This window comes from Panthera leo, chromosome A1 (assembly GCF_018350215.1).
Source record: "Panthera leo isolate Ple1 chromosome A1, P.leo_Ple1_pat1.1, whole genome shotgun sequence".
Lineage (NCBI taxonomy): Eukaryota > Metazoa > Chordata > Mammalia > Carnivora > Felidae > Panthera > Panthera leo.
The window spans coordinates 170133391-170146344 of NC_056679.1; the positions used below are offsets into that span (position 1 = coordinate 170133391).

General features: G+C 33.8%; 1 protein-coding gene across 15 annotated transcripts in view; it reads right to left on the minus strand.

Moving 5' to 3' along the window:
* Positions 1 to 12954, minus strand: part of TMEM232 (transmembrane protein 232) — a 211659-nt gene that overhangs the window by 101676 nt on the left and 97029 nt on the right. For all 15 annotated transcript variants that reach the window (XM_042944992.1, XM_042944983.1, XM_042944955.1 and 12 more), the window contains one exon: positions 1773 to 2017. In XM_042944992.1, the coding sequence (XP_042800926.1) occupies positions 1773 to 2017 (245 nt within the window). The remainder of the gene's footprint in view (positions 1 to 1772; positions 2018 to 12954) is intronic.

The window sequence follows — 12954 nt, forward strand, 5'->3', positions numbered from 1 at the left end:
ATATAATTACATAGAAAAATAATAGCAAAAAATGCTACAAGCAAAATTTAAAGATAAATAAAATATATAGGGAAAAATAAACATTTGTAGTTCTTACCATAGACAAAGGGACACATTAATTAACAGGTAAATAGTTCCTGCAAAGATAAAAGCTCAGTGGGGAAAATGGCCAAAAGAAATAAAGAGTTAATTCCCACATAATGAAAAAACAAAAGGCTCTTAACATATGAAGTTATTCAAACCACTCACCTTAAGAAAACTATATTTAAATTAAAAATTAAATTAACATAATAAAAAATAAGAACTTAAAAATTAAATAAAAATTATGTAAATTGAAAAAAAGCTTTAAGTTTCTTATTAGGTCTGTTGCTAGCTGTAGGTTTTTATTTATCTTCTTTATCGTGTTGTGGTGGTTCCCATACACTTGTAGTTTGCTCAGTTTTTATCCTGAATTGGTGTTTGATTTTGTCAAACCGTATTTTGATGCTAGTATTCTATTTTCATTTTGACTTTCTGTTAATTTAGTTTCTTATACTTGCTGTAGTCGTTTTCTTAATTATTTCTTTCAATGTTTATGTTTGAGAGAGGGAGAGACTGAGCATGAGCTGGGGAGGGGCAGAGAGAGAGAGAGACACAGAATCCAAAGCAGGCTCCGGGCTCCAAGCCATAGGCACAGAGCCCAATGCAGGGATCGAACTCACCAACTGTGAGATCATGACCTGAGCCGAAGTCAGACGCTTAACTGACTGAGCCACCCAGGCGCGCCTACTTACTTTAGTCTTAAACTGTTCTGCTCTACTTGCTTAAATATATAATTTATCATCTTTACTTTATTGATGCTGTGGATTACACAATCTAATAATGTTGAACCAGCCTTGCATACATGGAATATAATTTAAATGTCAAAAAAAAAAAAAAAGAAAACTGTATTTAGAAATCATATTTCACTTTTCAGATTATCAAAATCCAAATGTTTGTCAAATCCTCCATTGGAAAGACTGAAGAGAAACAAGTACTCTCATACATTGCTAGTGAGGATATAAGTTAGTACAATTCTTCCGAAAGGCAATTAGAAGATACCCACCAAAACCACAAAGGCATATATCCTCTGACTCAGAAATCACACTTCCAAGAATTTATTCATGTGCATTAAAAGATATATGTGGAAGTTTCAATTCTATTGTAGTCTGTAGTGGCAGACAGTCTAAAACAACCCAGATGCCAAAAGGAAACCGATTAAAAATAAACTGTAGGACATTCATACTAAGGAAAACATCATAACCTATTTAAAAAATAATAATGAGAAAATTCCCTATCTCCTGGAATGAAAAAAAAACTCTAAGAAATGAAGTTAAATAAAAAATGTAAGATGCCAAATATATTTAGTAGGCTTTCATGTAACAATGGAGAGAAAAATCTAAAGTATAATTTATTTTGTTTATATTTTAGAGACCTTGGAAGTATATACAAGCAATTAATCAGGGAGAGATAGGGGTAAAATAGGCAAATGAAGGTCAGTACTGGGAGGGACGCTTCACTGTATTAAAACATTGACTTATATAACAATATCTATTTTAAACATGAGGAAATAGTTTCTAAGAGAAGGTACTTGCATTTGACAGAATACCTAGAAGTTGTTGGAGCCCAGAGTTGAAATGAAAAAAAGAGAAATGGAGTTAAATAATGTGGCGCATGATTATATATAATTTGTATGATTTTAAAATACAGTATATCATAATAACAGGACTATTTTGAATAGTGCTTCACTTTACCTTATAGTAACATGTACAACTCTCCTCTTCACGGAATCCTTTTTGTTCAGGTATTTCATTTGACCCTGTTTTGTCAATGGTTTTTTCAAAGGAAGAATGTAGGCATCGGTGGAGGGGAAAAATAGTTTGGAAAGAGCAGTGGCAATTCTCCATCCTATATATTTAGAGAAAATTTCATCCCCTACATTTGATGAGACTTTTGCACTATAATTAGTGAAGGGATCAGTTGGGTCATTTAACTCAGCCTGTTGAAAGAAAAGAAAAAGCAATCTGTTGAAATAGAATTAAATGAGAGGAAAAAATCATGTATTATTGAATAAAAGATGAACGTATGTTTTTTTTCTTTGACTAATGTCACATTCTTCCTATTAAATAAAAATAGTCTTTTTAAGAATAAAAGCAGATTCCCAAAAGATTTTTAAAATTGTAACAGTTTTTAGTGAAATAAACAATTAAGCATGAACAAAACCAGTCTTGAAATTATAAAAATTTGATGATATAATTGTATTTTCAACTTGTACATTTCCCATACAAGAATTTCCTATTTATAATATTTATTAACAAATTATGCAATCGGGGGTGCCTCGGTGACTGAGATGGTTAACTAACTGGGTTTCAACTCAGGTCATGATCTCATGGTTAGGGAGTTTGAGCCCCACATCAGGCTCTGCACTGACAGGATGGAACCTACTTGGGATTCTCTCTCTCTCCCTCTTTCTCTGCCCCCATCCCCCTCTCAAAATAAATAAACATTTTTTTAAAAAATTAAGCAGTTGAAGTATATGTTTTATTAAAACAGAGTTTCATCTGTGCCTAATGTAAATTTTCTTTCAAGCTAACAGAAAATGTTTATTGAACAAAATTTGTGTTAAGTAAAAAACAAAAAGATCTTTGTATTTATTGCACATTGATGTTCTAGGATTTAGGTTTAAATTAAATTTAATAAGTTATAATATTTTTTTTAGAACATCTAGCACAAAAATTCTATAATATTTAATCAATTTTTAGTCAGGAAAGAGCTTTTTGCTGAAATTTCCTATTTATGTTCAATATTGTCCATGACTGATTTTTAATTACAACTTCTTTTGAAATGGCTAGAGGCATATTTTCCTTGGTTAGAATTGGTAATAATAAATGAAGATGCAAGTTTCAAAATCTCATGTGTTACATTTTTTTTAATGTTCACAATATGTTCATGTTAGGAATTCCTTCTTGCAAATAAATTGGATGCTGCCTCCTTTCATTAAGTTTTTTACATTTTTTTATTCAGTATTATCCATCTTCAGGCAGTTTATTACCAGTCATTCAGGATTCACTTTATATGCCTATTGATCTTATGGTAGGAAATTAAGGAACAGAAAATATTTTTCTGCATATGAACATCTAACTTTAACTCTAAGTTTCCAAGATCAGCTTGGCTCAATCAAATTACTGTTTGAAGACTGACTACTCCATTATTTAGACAAAATTATAATGGGAAAAAATGAGAACAATCTCATGATAAAACTGAAAAAATATAGGATCAAAGCAATGAAGAAAACAGCAAAAGGCAGGTAAGTAAATAGGGATTATTGTAAAAGCTCTGGAGGCTGGGAAAGAGTAAAATGCAAAAAACATGTATGTTTATAGTATCCAGTATGAACGAACAATTATGTTCATACTATTCCCCATTGTTGCTATCTTATTAACTAGGTCAAAATCATAGCAAGAGCATTCAGTTTGAAACAAAAAATGAAACTGCCTATGACACTTCATAGCTGTTGTGACTTTGAGGAAATTAAGGTCTCAAAGACTACAGGTTCACCTGTTCAAAGGCAATTACAATGCTGTATTTTTTGAGCTGTTTCCTTTTACTTATAGTTTGTGTCCAATACAAATCAATTCCATAACATGAGAAGTTATTATGAATAAAAGCACAAGTACACAAACACAATATATAATCCAAAATAGATGGGGAGGGGGTTTGGGGGAGAGGGAAAGTGGGTGATGGGAATTGAGGAGGGCACTTGTTGGGATCAGCACTGGGTGTTTTATGTAAGCTGACTTGACAATAAATTATATTCATTAAAAAAATAGATTCACAGCATTCAGGTATGAAACAAAATGTAATGTTCAGTCACATACTCCATACCTTGACATCTGCTGAATATGGTGTCCAGGGTAGGTTTCTCAAGATAAAAGAAATGACTCTAGTTATCAGGACTACCGTGGGGATATTAGATATTGGAACATGTAAGCATTACTGTGTGACCATGTGAGCAAAAGACTTTAAGGAGTATCTATTTTAAAAAAGGTTTCTGTGCCTTGAAGCAGCTGTGAAAGATTTACTTTCCAGAACTCATCCCACTTTAGGCTGAGTTTTAACTATCTAAAAATATTGACTGATAACAGGAAGTGTTCTAAATGAGGCTATTCTGTTTCATAGAGTTTATTTAAAAGTATTTACAGAAAGAGTACAAAAATTCTTCTGAATTTAATGTAAGTTTCCCATCTTCACTTCCCAACTACTTGATTTACAGTTTTGGTTCCTTCACATCTTTACATTTTTAATTTCAAGACTTGTCAATTTTACCTTCAAAACATCATCTTTTTTAAATTGTAAAAGTATTCAACATATGCAGAAATAAAAAGCATTTTGAAATTAATTGAGGTCAATTACTTTTTGGAATCATTTGAGTAAATGCATCTGGCACTTCTGGTGAATTCTAAGAGGTGTAAGTAAATATATAAGCAAATTTTACTCATTATGTTTGGATTTAGGGTAGACTCAATCCATCACTGCCCTGGTACATGTCAGTTACTGTAGTAAAAACTCAAATGCAATGTCAAATCCAAAGCCTCAAAACAAAGTGTTCAGTTCTCAAGAGAACAGTGATAGCTTAACAATGTAAAACTTTATCTAGAGCACATTGGCCTTAATTTAGTACAGCTGAAATGTATTAAGGAATTACACTAACACCTGAAAGTACCTTCCAATGTACATATAAATAGAATCAGAGAAGATTTTTTATTACCTATTTTATGGCCTCAGTGAATCAAATGAAACCTGAAATCTCTTTTCCACATCTCATCCTTTATCTTTAGATAAGATATAATCTATTGTCATTTTTTAGGTAGGGCTTTAGGTGTCTACATTTAAAAAATTAAAAAAAGTTTATTTTCAGAGAGAGAGAGCAGGCACAGGCGAGGGGAAGAAAGAAGGGGAGAGAGAGAGAGAACCCCAAGCAGGATCCACACTGTCTGGAACTTATGAACCAAATCATGAGATCATGACTTGAACAGAAAGCAAGAATCTGGCGCTTAACCAACTGAACTAGCCAGACACCCCGATATGTCTATTCTTCTTAAACTACATTTAAGAGGGGCGCCTGGGTGGCTCAGTCGGTTGAGTGTACGACTTCGGCTCAGGTCATGATCTTGCGTCTGTGAGTTCCAGCCCCACGTCGGGCTCTGTGCTGACAGCTCGGAGCCTGGAGCGTGCTTTGGATTCTGTCCTCCCCAGCTCATGCTCTTTCTTTCTCTGTCAAAAATAAATAAACGTTAAAAAAAATTTTTTTTTAAACTACATTTAAGAAAATCATCTCTTCACTAATTTTGAATGTTGTTTTCCTTCATCTTATACTTGACACTCCGGCAGACTTAATACTGGGATTCATCATTTAGTCAAATACTTCATATGCTCAATTTTGAGATCCTCAACATTTTCTGTGCCAATAAAATAAGGTATGGAATTGGCAGATTCAAATAAGGCCTGTTTTTGTCTTGTCACACTGGGTGTCTACACACCATCTGGATTGGATTTAGAAAATGGAAAAGTACAGAAGATGCCCCCCTTATCCATGAGAGATGCTTCCAAGACCTTCAGTGGATGCCTGAAACCATGATAGTACTGAACCCTATATATACTGTTTTTCCCTATGCATACATACCTATGATAAAGGTTATTTTATAAATTAGGCACATTAAGAGATTAACAACAATAAAATAGAACAATTATAACAACATTCTGTAATAAAAGGTAAGTGAATGTGGTTTTTGTGTTCATAACATCTTATTGTCCTGTACTCACCCTTCTTTTTGTGATGATGATACGTTAAAATGCCTATGTGATGAGATGGGAGGTGAATGGCGCAGGCGTCGTGACTTAGCATTAAGTTTACTATTGACCTTCTGATGTTTGGTGGGTGCTTCCGGACCACGGCTGACCACGGGTAACTAAAACCTCTGAAAGCAAAACTGCTCATAAGGGAGCACTACTGTATAAGTGTTTCTTGACTTGAGTCTCATAAGAGTCAAGATATACAAAGGAGAATAAGATCATGAAGAGACTGGCTGTTGCCTGCAGAGCACCGCTACTTATACTGGTGGCGGAATTAGCTAGATTTGGGGCAGCCAAGGTATTCTGGGAGGAGTTACACGAAAGCATTACAACAGCTGCTTGCTGTGAATAAATCTGCGTGGGTAGGAGCCAGAAGCAGCAGCCCCAGTCTGAGCCTGGCTACCAAAGCTTTTCCCCTCTTACTTGCGTCACCTGCTGCATGCCTCACTGGATACCAGGTGCATGGAGAACCTCCAGCTGGGGTGGGCTCAGGCAAGGTGGTCAGTACCAATTCATCTTATTCTGCTTATCCTCCCTGGCTCAATCTTTTTATAAGAAAAGGTACTTCAAAATCAATAATAATATGTAGTATTGCATAAATATATTACTATGAGCTCTTCCATTACTGAGAGGGATGGAAGAATAAATGTGTGAGTAAACGAATGAACAAAAATAGTTTTTGGTATATTTCTGGTAAAACACATTGTTTCCAGACATAACATTACCCTGCAGTACAGAATGTTGATGCTATTTTTATCATGTCTCATTTGGCTACTCCTTGCTTTCTTCCCTCCCAGACCAGATAACCTGTAGATCAGATGTCTGTTCCTTCATGAAGCAAAATGAAGGCATGTCCACATCTCTCATATGGTTCACTGATTGAAAGCCCAGGTAAACTTCTCTCCCCCATTGACGTTCAAGGCATTCAACCAATGGAAATATAGCCTCAAATATCAGTCAAATGTATATTTGCCTTATCTTTAAAAGATTTTGTTTGTTTTCCCAGAGGAAGTACCAGGAAATAATATGGGCTTCGCAGTTAGATCTGAAGTCAAGCAGGACTTTTCCACTTGTTAAAGAATGTAAACGTTGGGAAATGTTACCTCTCTAGGCCTCTGTGTTTAGTTTAGTTCTGACTTGTTTTTCATTTGTGATAAGGAGTTAATGGTAACTACTCTCTGAGTTTTGTGAGGGTTAACTTAGTAGGCAGTGGGAAGTTCAAGTATCAGTTTCTTTTAAGAATTCCCAAGGACACAGCACTAAAGTTTCAGCCTTTGCACTTTACCCCAGAGAGGATTTGATACCATTTCTGCCAGGCTGAAAACAATTTTGTTATATTGTCACTTTCACATTAGCAAATCTGTAAAATAGAATCATGGTTCTACTACCATAGCTATCTCTTTTTTTTTTTTTTTAATTTAAAAAAAATTTTTTTTAACGTTTATTTATTTTTGAGACAGGGAGAGACAGAGCATGAACGGGGGAGGGGCAGAGAGAGAGGGAGACACAGAATCTGAAACAGGCTCCAGGCTCTGAGCTGTCAGCACAGAGCCCGACGCGGGACTCGAACTCACGGACCGCGAGATCATGACCTGAGCCGAAGTCGGATGCCCAACCGACTGAGCCACCCAGGCGCCCCAATAGCTATCTCTTTTTAAGAGTCTTCCTTCTCTTAAAGCCATTATTCTAATGCTGTAATCTGGAGACTTAAATGCCAACTATGCATAAATACATATCTATACTTCTTGGAAGTAAACTAACACAAAATATTAATGGCCATTTCTTACAATAGATTCCAAACTCACAAATATACTACAACTTAGCCTACCAATAAACATTACCTCAAATTCCATCTGTTAACATTATTTATACATTACATACATTTTTATCAAATGTCCCTACTTTTTAGCAATGTCCATGTAGGCTTTAAAATTCAGGATTTTCTTTATTGTATTGTTGAAATGAATTTTTTTACTAAGAACCAAATGGCAATTTTGGAATATCTATGTTAATTTTACTAATCTAGTATTAAAATTGGAAAGGTGATGTTCTTGGAGAGTATTTCTTTCACACACATGTTCTAGCTACGTGTAGGGGCAGATGCCCACCATTTCGTCTTTGTATTGAGTATAATGGTGGTAGAAAACAAAACAAACAACAACAAAAAACATTCAAGAAGATGGATAAATCAGCAAAAAGGGAAATTCTCTAAGGAATCGTGATGTGGTAGCAAAATAAATAAATAAATAAATAAATAAATAAATAAGCAAGCCAGTCTCTCCAGAGTTCTTCATTTTCTATCAATAATTAGGGAAATGTAGTAAACACATCAAAAAGTAAGCTAGCTTATATTCTGCTTGACATAAGAGAATAAAAGAGAAAGAAATAGGATGTTAGCCATTGCAAAAGAGTTTACAGCAAATCCTATCTCTGTCTATTGCTGTCTGTCTCTTTTGTATCTTCACCTGTCCTTAAGTAATCCTAGAGCTGGAAATATTTAACTTGTTTGCAGGAAAAAAATGATAATTTTTTTCTTCAAATTTCAAATTTTAAATAGAAGTGACTCATTGGTAGTTACAAAAGATTATTTCCTACAGGAGTTGTAAAATCTCACAAGGGAAGACAGCACGAGTAACTATTATTACTAGTTATGAACTATTAAAATTGCAGTCCTTGGACCATCATTATCTGTCATTACCTGGTAGCATGTTATAAATACAGAATGTCAGGCCCTCCTCCTATATGTGGCAAAGTCTGAGAAAGACTGATGTAGTAGATTAAGAAAAGGACTAATATGGGAATATCCGTTTTCTAGTTGTGTGATCTTGCACAAACTGTTTAACATCTCTGAGAAGTTTTCCTTATTTCTAAAATGGGAAGATGATAATACTCCCCTTTACAGTGTTATTATAAAGGTTAAACACAAAAAATTGAATACATTTTCTAGCACAGTGTCGGATATAAAAAATTCTTCATTAAATGTTAGTGCCTTGTTTATGTTTAATTTTGGAGAAAGAGGACACAACAGAGTGGAAATAGCAGAGCCTTGGGATTAAGTTCACTCATAGATGTATCCACCATCAGCCACTTATTTTAATCACGTTTAGACTCAGGCACTCCCATCTGGGTGGATCATGGCAGTGGTGGGAGAGTTATGAGGTGTAGATGAGTTCATATATGTAAGATACTTAGCACAGTGCCTGGCTCACTGTAAGTTCTACAAATATTTTTGTTCTCCTAAAACAATGTATCTGTTACATTAGAATTCTGTTGATAAGTATTTAAAGAGACTGTACTCTTCCAAAAATACATCTCCCTTTCCACACTCAGACTTTCTATTTATGTCAAAAGAAGAGCCATATGTGGAGGAGGAGAGAGGTAGGTACTGAGAGAGGAGTTCTATTAGGAGTTCTAGTTTGCTGCTTTGTAGAGTACATCACGAGTATGGGAATATCATTAAGAAGAAAAAATGAATTTTAGTTCAAAGACCTCACCATAAAATGTCAACCATGAAGTATGTTACCTGATGAGTCAAAGGTCCTCTGAATAAAGTCACATATTCATTTTAGCTGTACATATTTCTTTTTGATATTTTAGGTCATATGCCAGATGGCAGAAAGCATTTATACATGATGACTTTTCCTACATGTGCCGACATATGCTGCCGAATTGCCTCTACAGAAGAGTCTTGCTCATTGCAAGTCTCCCTGGAAGTATTTCAAACAAAGCACATCAATTAACATTTGTTTATTATGCCACTGTGAGTATATGACGGTATTTTATTTCTATCCCAAATACTCAGGCAACATTTGGGTTTATATTGAATTTGTCAGATGAAGGGCTCATGTTTAGGGATCTATTTAGGGTTATTTCTCATTTCAAATATGCTATTAAATATTTCACCTCTCCTCTAACCTCCATTAAGGATCAGATTTCACAAACAGATAGAACGAGAATTTTAGATGATAGAATGCTATTATGGTCAAAAAAAACATGTAAGACATGAGAGTACATATAATATCGTTAGTAATAGGTTTACCAGTGATGCAGATAAATTGAGGTATTAAGTACAAAATTTTATTCATTAACTTCAATAGTTTATCATATGAATTGCATATTTATTTTTAAAGTATAAAAAGAGAAAATTTCTACTTAATTCCATAAACATTGAGGTATATTCAATCCTTCTGAAATAAATCCTTCTGACTCTAATGTATGATAGTTTATAATTACGGCTGTGTTTCACTCTGTGTAGGGAATATGATGATTACCTTACATGAGGGAAGGTTCTGGCAGCAAGGTGTTAGGAAGGAAAGAATAAACAAAGGTTGTGCTATAAACATAGTCATTTGCATTAACTGAATAAGAGTGGAAAACCTATTTTATTTTAGACACAAGCATCTGAGGGGCCTCTGGGTGACTCAGTCAGTTAAGCGTCCAACTTGGGCTCAGGTCATGATCTCACCGTTCGTGGGTTCAAGCCTCTCATTGGGCTCTGTGCTGACAGCTCCGAGCCTAGAGCCAGCTTCGGATTCTGTGTCTCCCTCTCTCTCTCTGCCCTCTCCCTGCTTGTGCTATGTCTCTGTCTCTCTCTCTCAAAAATAAATAAACATCTTAAAAAAATTTTTAAAAAGAAGCATCTGAGACACAAGCCCTCATAGCTTTTTCTTATATGTTCTCTATCCACATGGAGCAGTGAGGGAGCACCTAAAAACTGACAGTTTTTATGACATATAAAAGAAAGATTATGCCCATTTTATACCATAGAACTTTTTACCAAAAAAGGTGTCACAGGCTAATAATGTAAGTGGTTCACTGGAATTGGGGAATTAGTAAGCTATTAAGGAAAACTAAAAATGTTTAGTCATAAATAACTTTTGTAGTTTTATGACTGTGAATGTCTTCCCAATGCAGTGTCAAAAAAGAAAGAAAAGGAAACCTTGATTTTACCATGCTCATCTTCTACTGTAAAATTAAACACACTTGCAAAGTTACATAGAAACTATTGAGATTATTCCAGACAAGAATGCACAATATTAATAAATTCAAACTATTTGTTGTAATACATTACACTTATAGACCCTATGTGTGCACTATTTTAAAATCGTTTGCTTTTGACTTCAGATGTGAGAAGTTAACTTATTTTACAGTATCACGATTAACTCCCTTCAGAAGGCAGCTTTTAAAATCTGAAATAAATATGAATATTATTTTCTTCAGAGAAATTAAGCATAAAGAGAAGGGATATCAGTAGTGGAATTTAGGAGAGAAGATCACACAGGAGTAACATGAGAACACAGCACAGAGACTACGGAGAGAAAAACTGAGAACTGCACAGATGCTAATCACTTTTGTCATTTTCACTTGGTCATAATTGTTACTTGGTCATAATTACTTGTGGGGAATTTAAAGGAGTTAGTTTAGACATTATTCTTGAAACCTACTATAGACATGTTAATATGCAATCTGACATTAGAAAAATACCAGCTAATAATAAACTGAAAAAAAAAAACTTTTATGACCAAAGTCATAAAACTGATGCAAGGAAAACCACTGCCTGGGAGAAGAATAAACAGAGCAATTGATTAGACACTTAACTTTATGTCATATCTAATACCAACCTAGAATTCTTGGCCAATAAAACTATCCTTCAAAATTAAATTGAATAAAAACCTTTTTAAGTAAATAAAAATTGACAGAATTAGCCAACAAGAGATATTATTAAAATACAAAAGGATTTTCTTTGAGCAAAATAAAAATAATCCCATTGAGAAGGCCACAAATTTAAGAAGGAAGAGTAAGAAAAGAAACATGTAAATATGTGGGTAAGTCTAAAGAATACTGATTGTAAAACATATTAATAATATATGGATATCTATAAACCTACACATATACACACACAAACACCCCCCCCCCACACACACACAACTAAAATGTTCAACAGGAAGATTATGTAAGTAAAGAGAAATAAATGGAGTTAAAATATTTTAAGGCTGTTTTAAGGTCCAGAAAAATATTAAATTTTTTATATTAGAGTTCAATACCACAAGGATTCACTTTGTCACATCTTGGGTAACAAGTAAAAGGTGTAACCACCAGACAAATGAAGGGGTAGGATGAAATAATACAATATATAATAATAAGAGCATCGTCACTGGGCACAATAGAATTCAACAAAAATCAAAATCCTAAGTGTAATAGCAAAATCTCCCTATATGTGAATATTAAGTGATGAGCTTGAATAATCTGTGGCTCAAAACAGAAATAATAGTAGAAATTAGAAACTCTTTTGAATTGGATGATAATTAAAATATTATTTATCACAACTTTCAGGTTACATCTAAATTAACATGTAGAGAGAAACTAATAGTATTAAAATCATATATTTGAAAAAAGCTGCAAGTCAGTGACAAATATGGTTTAATAATTTTGGAAAAGGAGCAACACATTAAATGAAAGGAAGTTATCAGAAGAAAATATAAATCTAAGATATTAAAAATTAGAGAAAACATAATACAGAATATCAGTATCAAGAGAATCAAAAGCTGCTTTTTAAAAGACAAAGAAGTTGATTAGACCCTTGGCCTGACAGCTTAAAAAGAAACAAAAGCAAAAATAACAAGAGTAAAGAATGAAGGAGATAATACCATGTCAGATCCTAAAGACCTTAAGATATCATAGAAAGATAATGTGAAAACCTTGATAAATCTTTTAAAATGCAGATGAAATTCCTAAAAAAAAAAAAAGAAAAGAAAACTAATGCAAGGAAAATTAAAGTATAGGAAGGTATATAACTATAAAAATTATTCTGCAATTAGAAACTTTCTGTAAGTATCCATGATGAAATGGCTCCATTGTAAATACTACAGAATTTTAAGGAAGAAATGATGACATATTACAAAATCCTTCCAGAGAATAGGAAAAAAGGATAATCACTTCCCAATTCATTCTATAAATCCAGTATAACTTTGATACAAAAATTTATAAGAAAACATTGAAGGAAAAAATATTAGAGAACAGTTGTACCCATTGAACATGGATGCAAAATGTTAAGCGAAACATTATCAAAGCAAATATGACAAT